Genomic DNA, 25293 nt, shown 5'->3' with positions numbered 1-25293 from the left:
AACACCAGAGTGAGAGGGAAGAACAAAGATTTTGAGGTGGTTGAAACATTTTGCCCCCAAAAAAGAGTTCACATTTCAAAAATTCATAGATTTTAAGGCCAAAAGAGACCATTAGCACATCTAGTCTGACCTCCTGTTTATTGCAGGCCATAGGATTTCACCATTTACCTCTCTATGGAGTCCATTAACTTGTGTTTGACAAAAGTTGATCTTCCAGAAAGGTGTGCAGTCTTGATCTGAAGACATCAAGAGAGAGATAATTCACCTCGCCCCTTGGTACTTTGTGCCAATGGTTAATCATCCTCACTCGTTAGAACAGGGGTTCTCAAACTGGGGGTCGGGACCCCTCAGTGGGTCATGAGGTTATTACGTGGAGGGGTCGCGAACTGTCCACCTCCACCCTAAGCCCCGCTTTGCCTCCAGCATTTATAATGGTGTTAAATATATTAAAAAGTGTTTTTACTTTATAAGTGGGGGGGTCACACTCAGAGGCTTGCTGTGTGAAAGGGGTCACCAGTACAAAAGTTTGAGAGCCACTGGGTTAGAATGTGTGCCTTATTTCTAATTTGAATTTGTTTGGCTTTAACTTTAAGCCATTGGTTGCTTTTCTTTTAGTCTTTTTATTAAGGCAAAGTTACCCTAAAATGTTAGCCTACTACATCGTATATTACCTGTTCAGGATCAGGTTAATATTCAAAGAACCTGGCTAAAGATTCTGACTTGCTGGCTGGGGAGCCCTCTTCTAAATACCCTTCCTCTTTTTAGTTTTCTTCTTGTGTATGTACTTGGTGTGAAAGCTTTTCCATTACAAGAATAGCCTGTATTTTACTACACCACAATTCCATAGGGTGGAGGTGTCACATTTTTCCAATAATTTGCAATACAGAGTCTAGCTGCTAACAGTGAAAATGAAATTCATTGGTCGTTCGGTTTAAAATGCAGATCCTTTCCTAGATCATTAAGCAAGCAGGTCAGGGAGGGATCTCCCAGCCATTGGTTCTTGTAATGCCTTTCTCCACTACGCTCAAAGCCCATTCAAACTTTTTTAAGACCAGCTCTTCAGAGGTTACAAATTAACATGCAAGAGAAACAAGTGAATGAACTGGGAACTGGCTGGACAAAAGAAAAACTAGCCAGAATCTTACGTTCTCCCTCTGAAGAATTTACTCCTGCTGGTGAATTGTACTTTTCTTATTATTTGCCATCAGAACATTTTACCCTCTGTCAAGATTACAGGGCTAGCTATAACTCTGATCCCTCTCTGGTCTCTCTAAGTCCACCCCCACAGGTATCGGGACCCTCACTTTCCACTCTCTTTGGGCTACAGAACCCTGTGCAGCAACCATACTTACCCAACAGGTCCGAATGAATTCAGGTACTTGCATTTCTTCCCTTCAGGAGTTGTCACCAATGGTGTATAGACTTAAACAAATGTATTGTTGATTTTAACCACAGGAACACAAAGCATAACATAAGAGAAAAAGGATTTTAAAACAACAAAAGATCTACACTCATCTATCTTAACTAGAGTCCTAGGCACTGGCAGACCCTAATCTCTGGGGGCCTGGGTCTCAAATCATCAATTTTTTGAAATCAAAATGTTTGCAACACTAAGACATTTATACGTTCCCCATTAGTAATAGAGCACCTCACAGTCTTTAATGGATTTATCCTCACACCATCCCTGTGAGGTGGAGCAGAGCTATTAACACTATTTTACAGAGGGGAAACTGAGGCACCAGGTGGCTAAGTGACTTGTTAAGATCACGCAGGAAGTCTGTGGCAGGGCAGAGACTTATACCTAGGTCTCCTGACCAGCATCTTAATCTCTGGACCAGCCTTTCTTTCATGGTATCTCAAAGTAAAGCCATTTTGGAAGGAAAAGAAATCAGCTATCCATTAGGGGCTGCAGCTCCTGGCAGCATAGATAGAAGATAACCAAACGTCTGCATGGGACACAAACCAAACAACTATCACATCAAACAAAGAGTCCAGTGACACCTTAAAGATGAACATTTATTTGGGCATAAGCTTTCGTGGGTAAAAAACCCACTTCTTCAGATGCATGGAGTGAAAATTACAGATGCAGGCATTATTATACCCTAACCCTAAGCCCAAATTGATGATGTTAAATTTGCAAATGTTATAGACTAGGACATTCGATAACAGATTTAAAAGTAGTCATACTTGAACAAAAAAACTTCAGAAACAGACTTCAAAGAGAAACTGCAGAACTAAAATTCATTTGCCAATTTAACACCATCAATTTGGGCTTGAACGGGGACTGGGAGTAGCTGGCTCACTACAAAAGCAGCTTTCCCTCTCCTGGAATTGACACCTCCTCATCAACTATTGGGAGTGAACTACGTCCACCCCGATTGTATTGCCCCCCACCCCCGTCAACACTGGTTCTCCACTTGTGAGGTAACTCCCTTCTCTTCATGTGTCAGTATATTTATGCCTGTATCTGTAATTTTCACTCCATGCATCTGAAGAAGTGAGGTTTTTTACCCACAAAAGCTTATGCCCAAATAAATCTGTTAGTCTTTAAGGTGCCACCGGACTCCTCGTTGGTTTTGTGGATACAGACTAACACGGCTACCCCCTGAGACTTGACATCAAACAAAGCAACTCGAGAGCTGCAGGAGAACAGGGTCAAAGCTGGAGCCTCACCCTTACGATTCGGTTGCTAAATGCAGAGTTAGGAACCTAAATAAAAGGAGCCTGGTTTTCAGTGGTGCTGAGCGTCAACGCACTCCCATTGGTGTCAGTGGGGTTTGTAGAAGCTCAGCACCTCTGAGAAGAAGGCCACTATTTAGCCTGAATTTGGGTTGAGGAGCCCAGGTTCACTCGTGTTTCAGTTTGGATCTGGATTTCACAGCTGGGCCCTTCCTCAGTCACCAGCTCCAAGTCCAGACACCCCTGAATTCTGAGGAAGGCCCCATCCAGACGTAGAGCTGGGTTTGATGGCTTCAGCCCAGCTCTACCCAAACCTGAAAGTCCCACCCAGGTCTAATTCAAATCCAGGTGCCAGGAGAGGACACGAGTCCTGAGCCATCAAACGCACAAAAGCCAGGACCTTTCACCATGTAAGTACACAGTGAGGGAACCAATCTAACAAACAGCCGGAGATAAGAAATTGCTTTATGGCAGGTGAACAATAGGGAGAGGAAAAGGCTGTGAATAGGGCCTGACCTGAGTCATGGTGTCGCGGATACAGAGAAACTGTCCCTCTTCCCTGATTTCTGAACCATTCCTTGTTCCCAAGGTCAGTTTTTGATTTAGTCGAAGGTTAGGCAGTGGGAGGGGGAGATAATCAACTGTTGACCGAACAGTTCAGCAGCTAGGTGGGAGATATGTCCAGTCCACTGGCCATGGAAGAGGTCAGCTTCTCAATGCGCACAGGGAGGGGGGGAGTTGTCAGGTTTGAAGGTTGGGAGAATGGGGTTGGGGCAGGGTGCTTGTTGAGGGCTGAGGGGTTGGATGTTTGCTGGGGAGGGGGTGGCAGCTGGGAGAGGAATTCACCAAGGGGCTGTAGGTGAGAAGATTCAGCTGCTTGTGGTGGGGGAGAGACCAGGTTGGGTCTTTGCTGAGGGGTGGGGAAATCAGGTTGGCTGCTTGCTTGTGGACAGGTGGGAGCCAGAGGTGAGGTTTGGTTCTTGTTGAGGACTGGTTGGGGGGAAGAGGGGCAACTCCAACACTGGGTCACTGCCCAGTTATTTTTGCCCAATAAGTTGGTTGGCTCCCCCGCCTTCCGCTGCAGTGAAGGGAAGGGCGCATGGAGAGTTCTCTGGGGCAAATGGCACAAACTGGGAGAGGCGGCCATCATCGGAGAGCCTCAATCACCTTATCACACCAGAATCTCAACTGCCAATTAGTTCCACGCTGAGACGTCATCCTGGGGCATTTATCTGTGGAGGGAAGGGTGTGGGGCTGTACTGTGGAGTGTCTTAGGCAACAGGCATTCCACAGAACCCTCTTGGACAAACACCAGAGCTTGGCCTCCTACTGTCTTGGCTCTGATTTACAGTTTGACTATGCAGATAGTCTCAGAGACAGCCCGTAGCTTTATTAATGCTGAGTGCACACAGAAAGCTGTTAATCAGAATGCTGCAGATAATGGAGGGGGAGAGGTTATTTCTGGTATTAATGACTTTGATTCAGCCCGGGAGCAAAGAAAGCCGTCTTTATGCTAGAAAACTGCACCTGTTTAATGAAATGGACTTAAAAACTGAACTCATTAATCCGGTGCAACCCCCAATGTAGACGCACTTAAGTTGGTTTAACCCTGGCTTGTATCGATTCAACTTGCATCAATCCATTTGAAAGCTAGGGGAGATATAGTTAAAGAGATGCGCTTTTCAACATATACAAGGCCAGAAGCTCAGGGTTAAGCAAAGGTGAACCAGTTGGGTTTCAGAGTTTGTAAACTCCCAGCACTTTTCAAGTGTTGAGTTTCATGAAACACTTTTGAATACTGTGAAACCTTTTTTTTAAAAACCTTAAATTATTATTCCTCAAGGGAACTTTATTTACTTCTTTTCCTTCCCTGGGGAATGTTCAGATCTGGGGGGTTGATCTGGTCTATTTGAGAGGCTGATCACCCAGTTTCAATCCCCATCCAGGCTTCCCCAAAGCTGCGGGGAGGGCAGAATTTGGAGCTCTGGTTCTAAAAGTAGAATCTAGGATTTCAGCAAAGCCAGTTCCCATCTTTCTGCCCAGGAGATGCCCACACCCAGCTGCAGAAAACCTAAGCCTGCGGTTTTAAAATCCACAGGAGGGCTCCCAATATTGCACCAAGTGCTATGGGAAGAAGATTCCAGGTTTGTTATTATCCTACCCGGAAATCTGTTTTTTCTGTTAAATATATAGGCTACCAAATGGCATCGTGGGGTAGCCCAGTGGCCTGCTAAGCTCTAAAATGGGCATTAGGAAAGGAGCTTGATTGCCTATCTAAAATGTTGATTGCCCATACATAAGACATGCCATACCAGAACAGACAGTGGTCCATCTAGCCCTGTATCCTGCTCTGGCAGTGGCCAGTACCAGATTCTTCAGAGGTAGGTGCAGGAAACAGTGTAGTGGATAGTGATGAAATAACTTGTTGATAGGGGAAATCTTCCTAATCCCACCTCCCCATCAGTTACTGGCTGGCTTATGCCATGAAGCATGATGGTTTATAACATGCAATAATATCTTAAAATGCCATTCCTAGGACAGAACTTTGGGGCACTTCCACTCTTGTTTTTTTGACAAATAAATAATTCCTGTCCTTGTTTTCTGTGCCTTAGCCAGTTTCTGATCCAGGGCAGTACTTTGCATCTCACCCCATGTCTCCTTCCATTGCTTATCAGTCTCTTGCGGGGGACTTTGTGACTCAGAACTCAAGTATGTTGTAAAAGTGACAAACCCAGAGCTGCAACGCTAGACATTTCTGTTCTTAACAACCTTTCTCCCGGTGTCATTTCACCTGTATCTGCACCCCATTGCACTTGGACTTTCAGGGAACACAAACTCAGCTAAGAACAGTACAGTATTGTCCCCGGCTTCCAACCAAAAACAGAGGTCAGTTTGCCAAAAATATTCCAGTGGCCTAAAGAAACTCACCTTCAGTAGGCTGGGAGCATACAGCAGACTGAGAACAAGCATTGTAAAGCTCAGATCAAGATGAGCCAAAAGCACACTTGAAGATCTGAACACCCCAAAACTTTGTGCTATTCGAAATTCAGATGTGGTTCTGAATTCTTCCTTTGGAGCCCATCTCTCATGGCAGGCCGTGATACGGGTAACTAATCTTCAGGTACTCCTGTGGTTCGGTTTGGAGATGCGCCTAAGAGTTTGCGTGTTTATCTGATCATATGTCTAGCCATAGTGTGCTAAACACCTCTCTTGACCACCATCTCCCAGGATTCACCATGGCTCCTCCTGCTTCTGGCAAGCTTGGAAATACCTTGAGACCAGTTTTTTCCATTCTGAGCCAGAACCTCAGCTGGTACAAGCTGATGTAGCGCCATTGATTTGAAGCGGAGGATCTGGCTGTGTATCCCAGCCTTTCCGCTTCCGGAACCCAAGAGAACAGCTCAGAGACGTGCAAACAGGTCTCTAAAACCCCTCACAGTTTGCAGACTCGGGGAAAACAAGTCCTGGATCCAAACTCACAAAAGCCACTTCCCTTTTGGCCTGTTTCTCCAGAGAAGCTCAGAGAAAATGAAAAATGGTGGGGGGTGGGGGGTGCAAAGAGATCCAAACTTTTTTTTTTTTTTTTGAACTTCAAAACCAGTTCAGCTGAGGTTCATGTTGAGACCAGGGAGAAAGCTCCGGTTGTTTTAGCCAGCCCAGTTTGCCCATCATCCCCCACCTGGAGCTCCCTCGAGTGCATCAGTGAGGGAGAAGTAGCTTTCAGACACCGCGGAGCTTCAAAAGGCATTAGTCACTACGGCTTGCGGTTTTTACCAGTCAGCACATCCTGTGCAGAGAACTAACAGGCAGTTGACATGGGCTGGCCAGGCAGGTGTTTAAGAGGGTTGATTCCTATTGGCTGCCCTCTGCCGAGCTAATGAACCTCTCAGCGAGGTCATTAATATAATGACAATAATATTCCAAAAGTAAACAGGCAAAAATCAATGCGCTGTGAGAGCCCAGGTTACACTTTCCAGTTGGCAGCCCTCGTCTGCCTGCCGCAGCTCTTCAGAGAAGCCTGGAGAGGGCCGGGGCCAAACAGCAGTCATTGCGGGGTGTGTGTGTGTGATTTTAGCTTTGCGTGCCTGGAGAATGTAAAACGGGTCCTACCAGTTGCTGCTTCCACCCTGCGGATCTCACCAGCCCGTGTGGAGGTAAGAACATATCAGAGAGCTCTGGCCAGTCTGGACGCCTCTTCTCGGCTTCTCCTTTCTCTGGCTCACTCCTGGGGATCGGCGGAAAGGTTGGACATGGAGGCCTGGGTCTGGGACCATGTCCCCCGCAAATCCAGGGTGGATTTATCACCCCCCTGACAAAGTGAGGGGTTGGGTTTTTCTTCTAACGCTGTGGATCCCTTTCGATCAGAATGAGATTTGCCCAGTGAGCAAGCCCCTGCCCGCCCAGGGATCTGCTTTCCCCTGGTGTATTTAAGCTGCCTGGAGCAGCTGAATCAGCCTGGGTCCATTGCTTGGAAGACACTTCGCATGTGTATAAATTACCCCACTAACAGAGCAAATCATGCTGGATCTTTTAGGATCTAGCAGGCTCTTTTCACCTGCTTTGAACAGAACATTTTCTTAGCCCTCAAGGGCTGTATCGTAAGATCTCATTTAAGCACCATTTTAAACATCATTTGACTGCATTGTCTCTGCCTCGGAGGCTGTTCTTCTCCCACGATTCTTGCTGTAAACTACAGCTAGGTCCAAACTGAAAAGTGCCCTGAAGTTTGGGTGTGCTCAGACCTGCGGGGGTTGATTTGGGACTTTCTCTGTTCAAAATCCACCATCTCCTAGGGACAAGCTCCAGGTATTTATTCTACCATCTCCCACTGCATTTCGAGGGGGGAGGGAGAAGAGTCTTCCGGCTCTGCCTCCTTCCTGAGATATGACTTGGGGGTGGGATGGAGGGAGTGGGCAGTCAGGAGCTTTTGCTGGCAAACCGGTGCAGGCCCGGGCAAGTCTCACACACCTTTGAAAGTCCCAGTTCTGCTTTATGCTCCTCATACACATGCAGGCTTGTTGTCTCATGCATTCAATAAGAATAGCATGGTGTAATTGTTGGCAGAGATGGGCCTCGGTCGAAATCTCACAACCAGATAGCCCTGAACTTTGGAGAAGTTCTGATCCGGATCCAAACTTTGCGGCCGATCTAGATACTTACCATGAAACAAGCTGAAAACCTGGATGCAGAGTTGGACTTGGAAGAAGTCTAGGGAGCAGGGTGTGAATAGTGCTCCCTGTCTTTGGTACCCCACCCCAATACCTCAAGGTACCTTAACCAACAACAAAAACTTCAGCTGGCCTCACAGTGCTTCCAAGCGTGGAGTATCCAGATTTGACAAAGGGCCAAGATCACACATGCAGAATGTAAAGGATAATGCATGGAACATGCCAAACTGCCTTTAGCCCGACGTCTATGTTTTCATCTTTCCTTCATTCTGGGGGGGATCTTTGCTGGTAAGGGTGAGGCCACTTTTAACATCTGACCCTACAGCTGAGAGGGTCTGGCAGCGAGCCGTTTCCTCCTTCTCTGATCCCGCTGCCAGAGAGGAAAGATGAAATCCTGCCACGAGCTGCAAAGCATGCACAAGGGGTGGAGGCCCCAAACGAGGAAGGTCCCCAGGGGCACTGGCTTTTCTTGCACTCAAGGCTGGTCTTGGGAGGATTTATGTAGATAAATTGTGCCAGGGACTAAGCTGAGACCACCAAACTCATCTCACGTGTGACTTTATCTCCATGTGAAGCCAAGTGGCTCAGTATATAAACAGCAGCAGCTCCTAACATCCTTTCCATCGGTGCTCTTATTAATCCCCATTTGTTTAACCACACAGGGGATCCCAGCGTGAACTCTTCTTCCGACCAGACCACAGAAAATCATGGCTGCTGAAATGGCTGGCAAGGAAGCTACACGGCAGAGGCACCTTAACCAGGATACTGATGGCGAAGAGTCAGCGTCAGCGGAGCCCGAAGCCTGGAAGATCCGCTACGAGAAGTGCTGGCTGCACCGGCGCTGCTCCTCGCTGCTCCACAAGGACAGGCAGGCTCGGAAGGCCGGGCAGCTGTTCTCAGGGCTGCTGGCCATGAACGTGGTGTTTCTGGGCTGTGCCTTCGTAAGCAGCATGATTTTCAACAGGGTGGCGATTACCTTGCGCGACGTCCGGATCTTCCTCTCCATCCTCAAGATCCTGTCTCTCTGCTGGATCATTTACTACTTGCTGTGTACCAGCAGGAAGCCCCATGCTGTGCTGTACAGGGACTCCCATGCCGGGCCAGTCTGGGTGCAGGGTAAGTGCTGCACACAACCCTCTTACCTTTGGTCAGTGCCTCACACTCAGACCACTTTACACACAAGGGACCACTTCACCCACCATCAAAATGCTGCCAACTCTGGCACGGCAACCCAGCATTTCCTACCGGTTAGAGCACAGGGAATGAGGCGATCTGGGCTGCCTGCCACTGTCTCAAGCTGTGACCTTGGGCAAGTCACTTCATCTCTCCCCCCACCCAGCCCCGCCCTTCACCTCCATGTCTCAGTTTCTCCATCTGAATGACTGGGGTCATACGACTTCACTGCCTCCCAAGGGTGCTGGGAGGCTTCAGGTCCTGGATGTTTGTCAAGTGCTTTGAGACCCTCTGATGAAAAGACTAGGGAAGCACCAGGCTGTTGTTCTAAGACCAGGAGCCCAAGACTCCTGCATGCAGCTGGAGCTCCGGGAGGAATTCAGGACAGCAGGGTGTAACTGTCCACCTTGGAATGTATCCAGGAAACCAACCACATCATCCTTCCTCTTGCAAAGCGAGAGCCTGGGGACCTCGCGGGGGTCTACACTGCAATTCAACACCTGCGGCTGGCCCGCATCAGCTGACTGGGCTAGCAGCGTTCAGGCTACAGGGCTGTAAGATTGTGATGTCCATGTTCAGGATCCGGCTGGAACCCAGCGTCTGGGACTCTCCCCCTTCACAGGGTCTATGCTGTAATTTTATAGCCCCGCAGCTTGAACCAGAATCAGCTGCAGGTGTTTAATTGCGGTGTAGATCTATCTTTAGTGATCACAAATGGGACGGACACCGTTATAGCTAACAGCAGCGTACTGTCTGCTCCTTCATGCCATGCTGGCATACTGGCTCATACTGATTCAAAAGGGAAGATTTCTGCTTAGCAAATCCACTTCTTGCAGCACCGGAGTTTTCCTCGTGGAGCTCCAGCCAAGTGCTGACCAGCCCAGCCCGCTTTAGTTGATGAGATGACACATCCAAATCGCTCTGTCCTTGGTTTATTAGGGCCTTTAATTACTGCACTGGCTCAGGAGTAAAATGAAGCTCTAAGGGCCAGATTTTCAAAGGGTATTTAGGCACTTAACGATGCAGTTAGGTGCCTAGGGGGATCCTTAGAAGCCCCTAACCGAGTTAGACACCTACCTCCTCTTGATTTCAATGGAAGTTAAGCAAGTTAGATTGAAATCAGTGGGAGCGAGGGACCAAGCTAGAGCCGAGACACATTTTTTGGCCAAATAATTTAGTTTATTTGGCAAAAAAATGCGGTTTCGGGGTTGGCTGAAGCTATTTGTGAAATTGAGTCGAATTTGGCATGTAGTTCTGGAAGGAAAACAAAAAGTCCAGATGTTTTGTTGCAACGTTTTCAGAACTAACCACTTTGATTTTTTTTTGTCTCCAAATGACGTTTCATTTGGAAGCTGACCCAGGTTCAAACACTTGAAAGCCAAATGAACACATGAAAGACGGTTTGTTCCAAGTGAAATTGAAACAAAAACATTAAAAAAAAAATGTTTGGTTCAACCACCAAACTGAAAACTCAGTTCTTCACTCAGCTCTCCACCTAAGCTGCTGAGAAGCCCAGTAGGTGCCTCTCTCCAGCCTTAAGCACCTAAACAGCTTTGGAAATTTGACCCTCCAAGCTTTACTGAGCGATATCCAGCGCAGCTAGATTTTTACCCAGAAATCCTCACGCCCAGTGACCTAGTCTCTAGTGCAACACCTTGTGCAAAACGGGATGAATACCACCTCCCACACATGTGTAATCCAGGTGAATGGCGTGCGTTGTTCAAGTAGCTTAATTAGAGACTGAGCCAGTATTGCCAAACCCAAATGTTCAAAAATCGTGATTCAGGGATCCCCACCCCACCCCGCAGACAATCATGGGATTTTCAAATTTTCCCAAATTTCAGGGCACCTGGATCCAGGATTTGAATTCGGGCCCACCCCCAAAGTTCCAAAACTAGAACTCTCCCAGCCCCACCGAGCGGAGGAAGCATGAAAGCAGGAGATGTGGTGATGGTTACTAAACCTGCACCACTTTCAGCTTCCTCTATGTATGGACCCTTACTCATTTGGTTCGCTGATGGTTTTACTGTTTGGACAGGGTCTCTAGTGCTGTTTGGAGCCTGCACCATCATCCTGCAAGTGTTCAGGATTGGATACATTGTCAGCCACAACCATTGCAAATCCCACCTGGAAACCCTGTTCCCGTGCATAGAAATCATCTTCGTTTGCATTCAGGTATGAAACGTCATCTTCTCTGGAATCCAGTCACTCTGCCATATAGCTGGGAGGCAGGGAAGGGAGGGAGAGAGAGCTCAGAGGTGGGGGTTTCTTGTTAAAGGTATTTTTAGTATCAGTTATTGTTTTAAATACCAAACCACATACAGTGCCAATACATGTAGCACAAATAGTAGTCAAAGACATAAAAATAAAATGAAATCATTACTGTGATAAAAGACAATAAATCGATCATGGAATTTAGCGGAAGTTCTCCTGCTTCCTTCTGCAAAGTCAGTAAAGAGACAGAGATAAGTGAAAATCTGGTACATTACCCCTCACCAGCCCAGACAGCTGTCTCTGTACTAATGTCCCCCAGGAAGCTTTTCCATTTGAAATCAGGATTTCTCTCTGTTTGCAATTGCCAAACCGTAATGGCAAAATCAATTGCCCATTTAAATTATTTAGATGTGCTTTGCAACCAGAAGTTCATAAATTATGACATCTCTGTGAGCTAAAACCATATATGCAAATTCCCCAGATTCTATCAGACGCAAACTCCTGTGCCTAGCAGAGCGAATGGAAATGTATTTTCAAGTCTCTCTTTTCGGATTAGATTCATATGTACATGCGCCCTCACATTCACACACGGACACAGTTACACGCTAGCCAGACCTATGGTACATCTGTGCTGCATGCTTCCTTTGGCGGCATGTTACATACCTGTGTAGCCCCCCTAGCATGGGTATAAATAGCAGGGTGACCGTGAGGCACCCCTGAGAGTGCAAACCCTACACGTTCTCTAGTCTGCCTTCCTGTTTACACTGCTATTTTTAGCAGTGGAGTGTCTGCAACCTCCCTCCTGCTGGAGCCTTTCCCCACTGCAGGGAAAGGCTCCAGCCAGGGGGTTTCCAGGTTGCTTCCTCCTCTTCCTTTCCTCACCCAGTGAAAGGCTCTGGCAGCAGGGAGCTGCTGAAGCCTTCTTCCACTGCCAGAGGCTTCCACCGATGCATGTTGTTCCACACTACTACAAGTGTGGACACATGCCTGCTTTTCACTGTGCGTGTAGCTACACGTACACCACATACCTCCAGCACTGGTGTGTAGTGTAGATGTAGCCAGATATGTTCCTCCCCCCGCATTAATAGGTATTATGCGCATGGTATTAATACTGTGTATGTTATTCTCAATATTAATGTTGGGCAGTTCTGTTAACTGACTCGTATTCAGCTCACTTCTGTCATGCTATCCATCTATCTACCCCACAATGCTCTGCCAATCTAAACGTCGCTTTTGGCATTAGCAAATAGGAAACCTGTCAAGGACAAGATACCCGAACGGTGCGTCCTAGTACAGGCTGTACTGTGACTCCACGGCCCCTCCTAGCCTTTGGAATGTGGGATCCAAACCAAAAGATAAGGCAGGAAGACGTTAATACAGAACAACAGGGTAAAAAGCTGACTGGTGGATTTTAGTTTTGGGTGCTGTATAAAGTGCTTTTCGTTTGTAAACCAGACGATAAATATGGCCAATTGAAATGCCTACTTCGGAGCACCGCTTCTGTGTAAGGTGAACTGCAGGCGGTCAGAGAGCTGCTTCCTGGAAAGAGCAGAGCAGAAGGTATTAAAAAGCTCCGCTTGGTTATTTGGTCTCTTGAATATTATTTTCAATATCAAACCGCTAGTGTAGTCAAGCAGCTGGTGGCACTTTAGACAATACCTGTTTGCCCACATGCAGATGCTGCAAAATGGATGCGTATGCACACATGAGCTCAAGCACTCCTGCGCCCGTTCCCACTCAGACGCTTGCATTTGCACAGGCTCCCGCTCACACACATCTGCACACGCACCTGTTGCCAGGTTGACAATAGGTTCATTTGATTGTTTCTGTTGCTTTCAGACGTACCTTTTATGGCGCCACTGTAAGGACTGTACCCAAGTCCAGCACAACCTCACCAGGTAGGACGAGAGGAGGAGGGGCCTTGTTTAATAGCCCTTCGTATTACTTTGAACACTCCCATACCAGGCCTTTCTGACTCCACTTTCCCTTCCTCAGCAGCCCTCCCAGGGGCGCCTTATAATCTGCATTTCAGCTTTAAAGATCTTTGTTTCTTAAAACTGAAGGATTTTATATTTAAATGCAAGGCAGATCAATTTGTCACTCTTTCAAACAGGCCTCGGATGGGCTTTGCCTTTTGAGCCATCTTCTTGTTTGGTCTGTGTGGCATCAACCGGTTTGATTTCCTAATCCCATCTCCAGTCCACTTGAATTTCCTCAATGGAGGATAATGACCTAGTCAACATGAATAGGAGGTTGTGGATTACAGTGGAGAGGCACAATCCTTGCAGGTAGACATATAAAACTGCAGGACCCACATTAGAGCAGACATCCATGCCAGTGCTGGGGGCCAGCGGGATTACTGCCAATTCCACCAAGCAGGAAAATTCATCTTTAAAGGATGAGAGATTTCACAAACTAACCCCCAACCTCAAGAATCTTTCTACTGCACGTGCTTGCTGAGGCACTAGGTTTTGACTTGACCTCGCCCATTTTCATTACGTCTACATGGGTTAGTCAGCTTTCTTCCGGCCATCACATGTTCCTGTAACAGCTGCAAGCCCCAGTGGGCCCCTTGCACAGTTCGCAACTGATTTAAGAGTTCAGGTGTAAGTCTAGTGGACGTGAGAACCTGTGCAAATTACTGCAAGTGGGAATGGCTATGACTGTGCAGGAATGGGTGTGCTTATGTGTGCAAATATATGAGTGTGCATGCCTGAGTGTATGCATAAGCACAGGTGTGGGTGGGTGTGCCCATGTGAGTCCAGGTAGTACCACACAGGTTGGAGATCGTGTGTGCGCCATAAAGCAAGGAGGAGCTAAAGGCAAAAGACCATAAAAGAAGCTCTCAGGTGACACGTTGTAAAAGTGCTCTTTCCCTTTTACAGATGTGGGCTGATGCTGACCATGGCCACAGATCTCCTCCTCTGGCTGTTAGCAGTGACCAACGACTCTATGCACAGGGAAATTGAATCGGCACTCAAAGGTCTTGTGCAAAATTTTCCAGTCATGGCTCATTCTTCACTGCTTCTTAATAGCAACAGGTAGACAGGTAGGATGGAGAATCCGCGAGATCAGCACTAGCCCTTGGCCCCAGCCATTCAGTTTTCAGGATCATCTCCACTGGGATGCATGGCTTCACTAAAGCACAAGGAGTTGGTGTCTATTTTTCCGGAGAAAGAGGAAGTTTTTCTTAACTGCAGGTTGAGGTCACCCGTAGAGATCTAGATTTTTGGATGATCCGTACTACTGTTTGTGGGTCGTTTGGAACATGCTGATTTGCCTGGAAAACTATTTAGCCACTAAACTTTGGAGATAAAGAGGTCTCCTGGGAGAAGGTCTAGGTAGGGAAGGAAAGAGAATACATATTACACACAGGGCAAGGGCTACACATAGTCATGGTCCAGGACTGGGTCCGGTCTCTCCTTCCAGAGAGAGAGAGATGCCTATCAGTTCCCTACGTGACTAGTTCATCATGACACGGCAGAAACCTCAAACTCTCAGGACGATGTTGTAAACCTTTACCAGGGGTCTTAACCTCCCAGATGCATGTGAAGAGAGTTTAGTGGATTGAGCAGGGAGATAGGAACCAGAAAAGCCTTAGCACTGATCCTGGCTTTGCCATTGGCTTGCTGTGTGGCCTTGGACAGGTGACTTCATCTGTCTGTGTCTTGTACAAATGGAGAAACCAATATTTCCCCTCTTCCAGGGTGGACTGGGAGGGCTGATTAGTTAGTGTTTGTACTGGGCTTAGAGCATTTTGCCCCCTCCCCGCCAGTTTTAAAGGCTCATTGGCTTCATGCAGGTCATTAGGCTTTCTGGGGCAGGCAGGTATGTAGGACCTCACTGCAGGTAGTCAGGAAATAGACAAAAAAAAACAACTTTCCAGGCTATTCATGCCTCCCAAATGACCCTCTTCCTCTTCCCTCACTCCAGGCAACGAGTCCAGCTCATGCACGTGTCCAAACACAATAGTCTGCCGCGTCTTCCAGAAGGGCTACATCTTGCTGTACCCCTTCAAAATGGAATACTGCCTCATCGGCAGCTCCATGCTGTACGTCATGTGGAAGAACGTGGGCAGGCGCATCCCTCCCCACCACACCATTCATGCCAAGCCCAAATTCAAGCTCCGTGGTGTCATTTATGGGCTGGTGCTGGGCATATCTACATTGTTCATTGGGATCTGCATCTTCATGACCTACCAGATCGAGGCTACCAGCTCAGCGCCTAGGCAGGAGACCCTTGTGCTGTATTATTCCTACTACGTCGCGCTTCTGCCGATGATGACTGTGGGTGCCTTGGCTGGGACTGTCATCCATGGCTTGGAAGAGCGTGAGCTAGACACTCTGAAAAACCCAACCCGAAGCCTGGACGTGATCCTGCTCATGGGAGCAGCCCTAGGCCAGATTGGCATTTCTTACTTCTCCATTGTCGCCATTGTGGCCACCAACCCTGGAGACCTGCTAAACAGACTCATCCTGACCTACGCGGTCAGCCTCATCATTCAGCACATCACGCAAAACATCTTCATTATCGAGGGGCTTCACCGGCAGCCTTTGGTGGAGGATCCTGATGCCAGCCTGGCTGGGCCCCACACACAGCACTCGGGTCCATCCAGTGAAGAGACGGCCATATCACACACCAGCCAGGAGCCCGCGCCGCCCCCTGGCAACAAAGAGACTGAAGCAAAAGAAGGTGAGAAGCGTGAAGACTGTGAACCGAGAAGAGTTTACCCACTAGAGATAAGACAGGAGATCAGGAGGGTTTCGCATGCCTACAGCCATACCTACGGCCGCCTGAACTGGAAGAGGAAAGCCCTAAAGGAGATCTCAATCTTCTTGGTCTTGTGCAACATCATAGTGAGTATCTCTCTCAAGCTGCCTTCTCTACATCCCGGACCTGGAATGAGAACAAGTATACCAGAGAACACCTTGGTTCTACATTCTCTCACACACGCACACACACCTGCCCACCCCACCTTCTCTTTCCTTTGAGCCATCCATTTCGTTCATCCATATTCCTTAGGCCTGCTAGTAAACTCTACACACCAGCACTGAGGCTCATGCTACAATGCAGACAAGGTTTCCTGTTAACCTCTCACTTCCTTGGCCCTAAAATACTTTTTTAAAGCGAATGACTCCAGCGTGGCTGGATTTTCTGTACATGGGTCGGGGGGAGATTTTCACGGAACATAGGCAGCTAAAAACTCCTCCGATGCCCTGATTTTAGATATATTAGAAGTTATTACACACATTTGGTGTTGAATAAAAAGTGACTAACTAGGGAAGTGGGAAGCACAGCGGATAGCAGTGGGTCCTTGTCATCAAGAGTCTCCAGTATTAGGACATGTCTGCAATGACATCTGTGCCCACACAGCTAGTTACAACCCATTTCCATTGAACAGAATAGGCAGGACCTTAACCACATCCTTGAACCGTGATAAAAACTTTGGACAGAGCTATAACATTGGCTTGAGGATGCGATTAAAACTTAGGTGGCTCCCATCTGTCACGGTTTCTGCTGTCCCTTATCAGAGTGTCTCTGAGTGCACACCCACGGGTGTCAGGCCTTTACCACTCCCCAGGTGGAATTCTGCAGTCCACCCACTTGTAAACCAGGGCGTGGGATACATCCTCTGGTTACCAACTGTGACTGATTCTGCAGGTCCAACTGGGGCTGGCCCGTGCAAGAGTGTTGCGTTGGGAGCATTTGCAGGGAAACAGAAGTAGCTTCTTCAAAACAAAGCATGATTTGTTCTGCCCCCAAAGGTACACAGTGCTAACAGAAGTAGATTTAAAAACCTACTTGCATAGTCCTTTACCCAAGTTCCACCTCTCCAGCCAAAGCTCCGGCAGGTCCGGCTGATTCCCCATCTCGGAGTTGGGAGAAACAGCTCATTGCTTCTAGCTTGCTTCCTCTGCCTCCAAGTCCTCTCAGCTGTTTCAGTGACACATCCTGGCCAGCCTTTCTCAGCTCATCCCCTTTCAAAAATCCCTCCTTTTCGGCAATGGGCACCTTTTTAACAGCCCTTTGGATCCCAGGCTTAGCCTTGGGAAGAGTAAAACATCCTAGCCTGGATGAAGTCAGCGAGGTAACTTCTGCTCCCAGCTGTTGGCCCAGCCTTTGCGATCATAACTCCGTTGAAGCTGAGGACCTGAGAGGCTGTCCGTGTTTTACCTGGCCTGCTCAGTTCCATAACTCCCCCTTCACAGCCGCCTGTGAGTTAGTGCTATGCACGCAGTCAGGCCACAATACAACAGGGAAACCAAGTCACACAAAATAGTCATAAAAATACTACATTTTCCAAGTTCCTCATGCCAGACACATGAGAAAAGCTGAACCAGGCTGTGGGGGCAACTGTTTTGTTACTGAGTCTCCAGACGGGGTTATATTAGAGACATGGTTTTACTTGGCAGAGACTGCAGTAGTGTAAGGGGAGGAAACATCCCTCTGAGATGTCTTCTGTTAAGGAGAGGACTTGCTCGGTTAATCAGAGATACCCCAGTGACTGCCTCAGCCAGCCCTGCGTCCACTCAGCACCATAGGCTTTTGAGCATACCCAGTGCCATGGACTATGCTGAATATATATAGGACAATGGTTTTCAAGCAGGGGTACGCATACCCCTGGGGATACACAGAGATCTTCCAGGGGGTACAACAACTCCTCTAGCTATTTGCCTAGTTCTACAACAGGCTACAGAAAAAGCACTAGTGAAGTCAGTACAAACTAACATTTCCTACAGACAATGATTTGTTTATACTGCTCTGTAGACTATACACTGAACTGTATGTACAATATTTATATTGGAATTATATGGTAGCCATGAGAAAGTCAGCAATTTGTCATTCGAAGTGGGCTGTGACACTTTTGTATTTTTACATCTGATTTTGTAAGCAAACCGTCTTTAAGCAAGGTGAGACTTGGGGGTACACAGGACAAATCAGACTCCTGAAAGGGGAACAGTAGTCTGGGAAGGTCGAGAGCCCCTGATACAGGACACCCTAACCTCCTCTGACCTCTACTCTTTGTAACCACCCTTCTAGTTGTGGATCATGCCCACATTCGGGATGCACCCCGCCTTCGAGAACGGACTGGAGAAGTCGTTTTACGGTTACTCCACCTGGTTTGCCATCGTGAACTTCGGCCTGCCCCTGGGTGTGTTCTACAGAATGCACTCCGTCGGGGGGCTCCTGGAGGTTTATGTGTCATCCTGAACCAGGCCCAACCCTCCCTCGCCCAGTGGTGGAGGGAGAAATGGAGCTGAAGTCACACAGCAGTAGCCGGATGGGGGAGACCTGGGAACAAAGACACAGATACTGCCAGCTCGCTTTCATTTTGACTTTCACTCCTCTGAGCCCTATTTCTCAAGGAGTTCCAGATGAAAGGGAAGTTGCTTTGTGTTTTAAACATGCTGGTGTCAACTTTCTCCATAGAAAAACAAAACAATCTGGACTGGTCTGTAAAATACTGCACGGCTCAATGGAAACAATCTAGTGCCAGAATACTAGGGATAATATAGTTACTGCACTCAGGACACTCCACCTTCAACCCTCTGAACATAAGAGCAGAAACATGATGCACAGACTGAAATGCACTCCACAGAACCTCTGAAATCAAGGGCAGGAACCCTCTCAGCAATCTGAGGAAGAGGCCACAGAAATACCTGAAGTACATGCCCCATGGTCAAGCAAAAATGAACAAAAATGCCCACTTTTTACATGGATGTATGGAAGTACAAGGTTCATATGAGCACCTATGGAGCGGGGTGTAGTGGTTAGAGCAGATCTGGGTTCTGCTCCTGATTCTGACCCTAACTCTATATGTATCCGTGGGCCAGATGCTCAAAGATATTTAATTCGTTAAGGACTTGTCTACACTCGAAATGCTACAGCAATGCAGCTACATCTGTGCTGTTGTAGTGCTTCAGTGTAGATGCCACCTATGCTGGCAGGAAGGGTTTCCCCGTTGGCATGGGTAATCCACTTCCCTGAGAGGCGGTAGCGAAGTTGACGGAATTCTTCTGCCAGCCTACTGCTGTCGACACCCAGGGGCTAGGGCGATTTAACTTTGCCACTCCGGGGGGTGGATTTCTCACATCCTTGATTGATGTAGCTGGGTCAACCTAACTTTTTAGTGTAGACCTGGCCTTACTCTCATTGAATTCAATGAGACTTAGGGCTGGTCTACATAGAAAACGTACAGCGGCATAGCTACATCTCTCGGGGGGGGGTGTGTGTGTGTGTCAATTTTTCATTGCCGACCTAACCCCGGTGTAGATCACATTGGGCAGATGGAAGAATTCTTCCGTTGACCTAGCGACCGCCTCTCAGGGAGGCAGATTAATTACAGCGACTGGAGAACCCCTCCCGTCGCTGTACGAGTGTCTATGCAGAAGTGCTACCACAGCACAGCTGGAGCACAAAAGCTGTGCTGCTGTAGTGTTTTAAGTGTAGACACAGCCTAGGGCGCCTGAATACCCTGGAGGATCTGGGCCTCGGGGATCAATTTTCAGAAGTGCTGAGCACCCACAACTCTAATTGAAGTCAAAGGGAGGTATGGGCACTCAGCATCTCTGGAAATCAGGCCATAAACAGCTCTGTGTCTCTATGTCCCCATCTGTAGAATGGGAACGAAACCACTTACCCCGTTTAACTGGGCTCAATGAAGGTTCTGACAGGCATTCGGCACGCCGCCGGTGAAAAGCGCTAGAGAAGCGTTATAGTTACCACTTAGCTTATACTTGACATTCTTCAGTCCTGCTTTTTATTGAGTGCGTTTCTTGTTCTCTCATGAAATGGAATCAGCTGATCCTTTTGCGCTAGTGAAGGTCACACCATTGCCTGCCGTTTTGAAAGCCTAGCTAGGGGCAGTTCCCTGGCCTGTGTTACACAGGAGGGCAGACTAGATGATCACCATGGTCCCTTCTAGCCTTGGAATTTAGGAAAGCCCTAAAATAAGCTAATAATAATTCTACTGTGACTCCCCCTCCCCACTTTGTGCTTTCCACAGTCTGTACAGAATGGAGCAATGTGCGTTAACCTGTGTGCAAATCCGGGAGTAAAAATGCACCGCACCGTGTTTGATGAGAAACACATCAGGTGTTTGATTTACCAAAGGCACTTCGGTGGGGAACTGGAATGCACAGAGGCTAGCGGTGGCCCTCGAGACCGAGGGCCCACTGAGCTCAGTGAATAGAAATAAAGACAATTTGAACAGTCACGGTTTGCTGTTGCAGTCTTTGTTTCGCCCTTTGCTCACAGAGCCTGACCTAAAGCCCTCTGAAATCAATGGAAAGCCCCCCATTGGTTGCAACAGGCTTCGGATCCAGTCCTTCCCAAGTACAAAGATTATATAAAGATTTAAAGGCAGGTCCCGATTTTACAATCAATCCATCTTTTCTTGCTATCAAAATCCTTCATGTCACTTAACCAAGGCTGATGGATTAAAGTGCAAATACCACTACCTTTACTGCTCCCATCCAACATAAATCAGTCTAAAGAAGGGTTTGGCTAGGTTCAGAGCTTGGATTCTCAGAATTGCAGCCTTGTATAAAAACAAACACCCTATAAGCCACAGTCAGGGGCAGAGAGAGCTAATGGCACTCGGAAATGCCTCTCCAAAGAGCCCCTGACACTGGCATCCCAGTGGGTACAGATCACAATTACTGCAACTAGTCTGGAAGTTACAAGTGAGACAGGTCAAGTGAGCATGGACTTTGCCTCAAATACTTTTACTAAGCCTTATGTCAACAAGAAATGTCAGGAGAAAATACAGCTGAATAAATTAGGCACCAATAAAGTTAATTATTACTTCCATTTCAGTTTGCACCAGGAATCTCACCCAAGGAACACACCGGAGGTCTTTTCCTTTCAAATGAAAACAAGCTCTCAAACCTTCTCCCTTGTTTTCAAAAGATACTGGAGCAATGATGTATGTGCGTGGGGAAGAGGAAAATTGCTTGAGAAGGTCACGCTTGAGTTGATAGGGCCTAGCTGATCAGGGAGTTCTGGAGGCCTAACACTGAGATACAAATACTAGCACTTTGCAGGCATGTCTACACAGCAAAAACACACCCGTGGCAGCGAGTCTCAGAGCCCACATCTACAGACTCAAGCCTGCGAGGCTCACGCTGTGTTGTGTAGATGTTCCTGCTCAGATTGGAGCTTGGGCTCTGAGACGCATCCCCCTTAAAGCCCAAGCGGGAACTTGTAAGTGGCTATTTTTAGTGTCGTAGCACAAGCCCCGTAAACCGAGTCTGTAGACCCAGTTCTGAGGGTCGCTGCAGTGGGGGAGTTAGCAGTGTAGATGTACCCTGTATGTACAATGAATGTCTACACACAGCATGAGAGGGAAACTGGGATGTGGTCTCTTGTGGCAACATCATGAACTTACCTATGAAGTTCACTGACCAATGATAAAGAGGCCAATAACCAGTCAGCTCTGGAACATAGGAACTGCCATACCAGATTGGACTAGTGGTCCAGCTACACCAGTATCCTGCATCTGACAGAGGCCAGCATCAGCTGCTTCAGAAGGTACAAGAAACCCCCTAATGGACAATGCTGGAATACCCTGCCCAGAGGGAAGGTCTCTCTCTAACCATAGGTAGTTTGTTAAGCCCTGAGGCACAGAATTTATATCTCCCAAAGTAGATAGGACAACAAAAATCAAAACTCTAGCTGGAAAGGATCTGGGGTTTTATAGTGGATCACAAATTGAATATGAGTCAACACTGTGATGCAGTTGTGAAAAAGGCTAATATCATTCTGGGATGTATTAAAAGGACTGTCGTATGTAAGACAGAGGAGGTAACTGTCCCGGTCTACTCAGCACTGGTGAGGCTTCTGCTGGAGTGCTGTGTCCAGTTCTGGGTGCCACATTTTAAGAAATATGTGGACAAATTGGAGAGAATTCAGTAGAGAATGATAGACGGTTTAGAAAACTTGACCTATGAAGAACAGTTAAAAAAAACGGAGCATTTTTAGTCCTGAGAAAATAAAACAGAGAGGACCTGATAAGTCTTCAAACATGTAAAGGGCTGTTACAAAGAGAACAGTGATCAATTGTTCTCCATGTCTACCGAAAGTAGGTCAAGAAGAATTAATCTGCAGCAAAGGAGATTTAGGTTAAACATTAGGGAAAAAATTCTAATTCTAAGGAGAGATAAGCTCTGGAACAGGCTTCCAAGGGAGGTTGTGGAATCCCCGTCACTGGAGGTGTTTAAGAACAGGTTGAACAAACACCTGTCGGGGTTGGTCTAGGTTTACTGGATCCTGGCTTAGTACGGGGGGCTGGACTTGATGATATCTCAAGGTCCTTTCTAGCCCTATATTTCATTATTTCTATGTACTCATTATTCATATAAGTATCTAATCCTTTGTTGGAATCCTGTGAAGCCCTTGACCTCAGTCATTTTAACAGACCCTATTCGCAGCATATCAAAGGCCAGGAATGCACAGGTCAGGTAAGTTTACCAGAGATAACCAGGTGGGAAGCCACCCGTTGCAAAGGAAACCAGGACACCATATCCTCCAGTCACATAAATCATGCAGTAGGCCCCCAGAAGTAACACAAACAAGATCATAAACCCCCTCTGGGACAGACAGAGTCAAAGCAGGTGCCATGTTTAAGATAATTTTTATATCTCTATAGGTGAGCAAATAGTTTACAGTGCAATTTGATTTTCATGGAACAAAGACTGAACTTGAAACATCAAGGAACATGAACCTGAAACATCAAGGAACATAAAACGGCAGAGGAACTCACAAAGGAACAGAAGATATACAAAGCAAACTGAAAGGCCGGAAGATACCACAAAACCAGTGTGCGTGACGGGCAGGGGAAAAGCAAGCATCCGGGACACAAGAAGTCCCTTGTCCAGCTGTGAGGTGCAGGTGCGGTACAATCAGATGTCGGCCCATCACCAGGGCTCCATCAATCACATTCTTCCAATGAGAGATTTCCAAGCAAAATATAGACTTCAATCTGTAAATGTCTTTATACAGAAGGGGGGTGGTGGTGGTGGAAATGATGACAAAATGCATTGGGGGTGGAGAGAAAAAAGGTTCCCTTCATCTATCCCTTGTCCTTCAAGGATATTCCAGGCTATACTCCAGTACCAAACTGGGCTGGGGGTTTTAGTCCAGTTCCAGCACCACAGGAGGGGGACTGCTTTGATACTAGATCAGTGAGCTACCCATACTAAACCGGAAAGAGGGCTACTGCACGGTGGCTGCCCATACCACAGCATGGAGCGCCTCATAAGGGAAAGTACTACTGGGTGGCTGCCCCCTGCATACAGGTAGGGAGAATGGTTGACATGGAGTCATCTACAGCAGTGGTTCTAAAGCTAAGGATCAAGAATGGCTGTCCTTGGCGGTCTGCAGAATGAAACACTAAGGACTAAGCAGTAGAGGAATTAGAACTTGGTCCATGAGAGGATCCCCCTCATCCTGCGGCCCACTTCTGCAACATAAGGACCTTCCAGTGGAACAGAAACATCTCTGGCTCATGCCCTAATCTACAGAACTGCAACCCTGCACTGCTGCATCAAACATGGCATCACAATATCTTGTGAGTGAGGCAGATGATCTCCTAATGTCCCTGCAAACTATAGATTCCCACACTTACCATGCCTGAGCTCCAATACAGTCTAGCTTTTTTAATCCAGAAGCCATCAAGGCCTTCTGAAGGATCCAACTTCACCCCAGCGGACACTCCTACCAGTGTCTAGCTGCTTTTCTCCTGCTGCCTTCAACTTGCTGCTTAAGACTTCCCTGAGACCTTCCTTCAACCCTTTGCCCTGAAAAAGCAGTGCACAACTGATCCCTTCACCATTCCCCACATGCAGTGACAACATGCCCAGCAAGGAAGGTGGGATATAGCTTTTTCCAAGGCTAGACAATGCTGTCCCTTCAATTAATTGGAAAAGGCTGCTGGACGGCGACACAAACTGTTCCTTTCTCCTTGCAAGGAAAAGCCTGCTGATGCCTCCAGGTCCAGCCCTTTTCTCCCAGCCTTTGCACTGACCCCCTTAGTCTGAGTAAGGTATTCAAAGTGGCTTTAGACACATACACTCTGGTCATTTAAAGAGCCCATCTCTAAGGGCACAGCACCATTCCAGGTCTGCAAACCTCCAGGGCAGTGAGTGGCAAAGTGGGGAAGAAAGGGAAAGGGCAGAGCTTTGGACTTTGCATTGAAGCATTGGCTTACAGCAACCAAAGGGGAAGGAAAGAGGGACTCAAAACACAGACATGAGGTGGATGAACAAATAGATTCCCTTTAGCATTCCCTTTTAATTCAGCTGGTAAATAAAGATCCTCCAGACCTGCCATGGACAGTGAGGAGAGGCAGCAGCAAGACGACCTGCAACCTGATGGAGTCTTAGAATAAATTCTTTGGAAAAGAACCACAAAAAACTATGTATTTCTACAATAAAAAAAACACGCACCTCCCGCAGCAGCAGCAGCTTCCCTCGCTGACCCAGTTTAACTCTTTACATTCAGAGTCTTTTAATCAAATGCTGAATCTGACCAGGGAGTGAGGGAGCGGAGGTCATAGCCTCCAGCTGGTCAGGTTCAGGTTTGTCTCCAGACCAAAGCCAGGAGTGAGAGAACGACAGAAGAGCTAAGAATGGTCTGGTTTCTAGTGCAACAACCACAACTGACACTCCCTAGGCATCTTTCACTCAGGGTTCCTGGGGAGGGATAGGAAGGGAGGTGGGCTAAGGGGCAGGTATCTCTGAGCAGATCCTGATTAAAGCTTCAAATGGCAGGTAGGTAAATGGAAGTGATTGTCCTTTTGGTCTCTCAGCTGGCTGTGAAATGCAGAAATAGCTGTGATGGAGCAACGCACAGCGAGGTCCTTGTTTCCAGTGTTTCTCTCTTATCAGAGGTAAGTGCCTTCTCTCATCTTAGACTCGCTGAATTTCAAATAGCTTCACATCCGTGTCATACCAGATGGGGGGATCCACATTCCTGGAAGAGAAAAAGACGGTCACGTCACTTACTATGAAACAAACCAATGTTGATGGCACTCAAATCTTGCCAGCTGGGATAACAA

At 47.4% G+C, this 25293-nt stretch overlaps 2 protein-coding genes across 4 annotated transcripts in view; one reads left to right on the top strand and one right to left on the bottom strand.

Annotated features, from left to right (window-relative positions):
- The first annotated feature begins 6669 nt into the window (after positions 1-6669).
- On the top strand, positions 6670-19343 carry OTOP3 (otopetrin 3). Of its 2 annotated transcripts, XM_034788982.1 has the most exons (8): positions 6670-6833; positions 8510-8963; positions 11059-11195; positions 13074-13132; positions 14120-14237; position 14941; positions 15168-16090; positions 18276-19343. In XM_034788982.1, the coding sequence occupies exons 2-8, from the start codon at positions 8555-8557 to the stop codon at positions 18444-18446; spliced, it is 1818 nt and encodes a 605-aa protein (XP_034644873.1). In that variant the 5' UTR covers positions 6670-6833; positions 8510-8554; the 3' UTR covers positions 18447-19343. The 2 variants fall into 2 exon arrangements, with proteins under 2 accessions (XP_034644873.1, XP_034644872.1); XM_034788981.1 differs by lacking the exon at position 14941 and having other exon boundaries at positions 14120-14217.
- Positions 19344-22852: 3509 nt separating this feature from the next.
- The window catches only part of HID1 (HID1 domain containing), a 44517-nt gene continuing 42076 nt past the window's right edge, over positions 22853-25293 (bottom strand). For both annotated transcript variants that reach the window (XM_034790485.1, XM_034790486.1), the window contains exon 19: positions 22853-25208. In XM_034790485.1, the coding sequence (XP_034646376.1) occupies positions 25145-25208 (64 nt within the window). In that variant the 3' untranslated portion in view covers positions 22853-25144. The remainder of the gene's footprint in view (positions 25209-25293) is intronic.

The sequence above is a fragment of the Trachemys scripta genome, chromosome 14 (genome assembly GCF_013100865.1).
Source record: "Trachemys scripta elegans isolate TJP31775 chromosome 14, CAS_Tse_1.0, whole genome shotgun sequence".
Lineage (NCBI taxonomy): Eukaryota > Metazoa > Chordata > Testudines > Emydidae > Trachemys > Trachemys scripta.
Note: the sequence above shows the minus strand (reverse complement) of the source record. Positions and strands in the feature narration are given on the sequence as shown.

Bases quoted from the DNA above. Each gene is read 5' to 3' on its own strand.
- OTOP3 (XM_034788982.1), top strand. From the start codon at position 8,555: ATGGCTGCTGAAATGGCTGGCAAGGAAGCTACACGGCAGAGGCACCTT. The intron at 13,133-14,119 runs GTAGGACGAGAG...TCCCTTTTACAG, and splicing joins GTCCAGCACAACCTCACCAG to ATGTGGGCTGATGCTGACCA. The intron at 16,091-18,275 runs GTGAGTATCTCT...CCACCCTTCTAG, and splicing joins TGGTCTTGTGCAACATCATA to TTGTGGATCATGCCCACATT.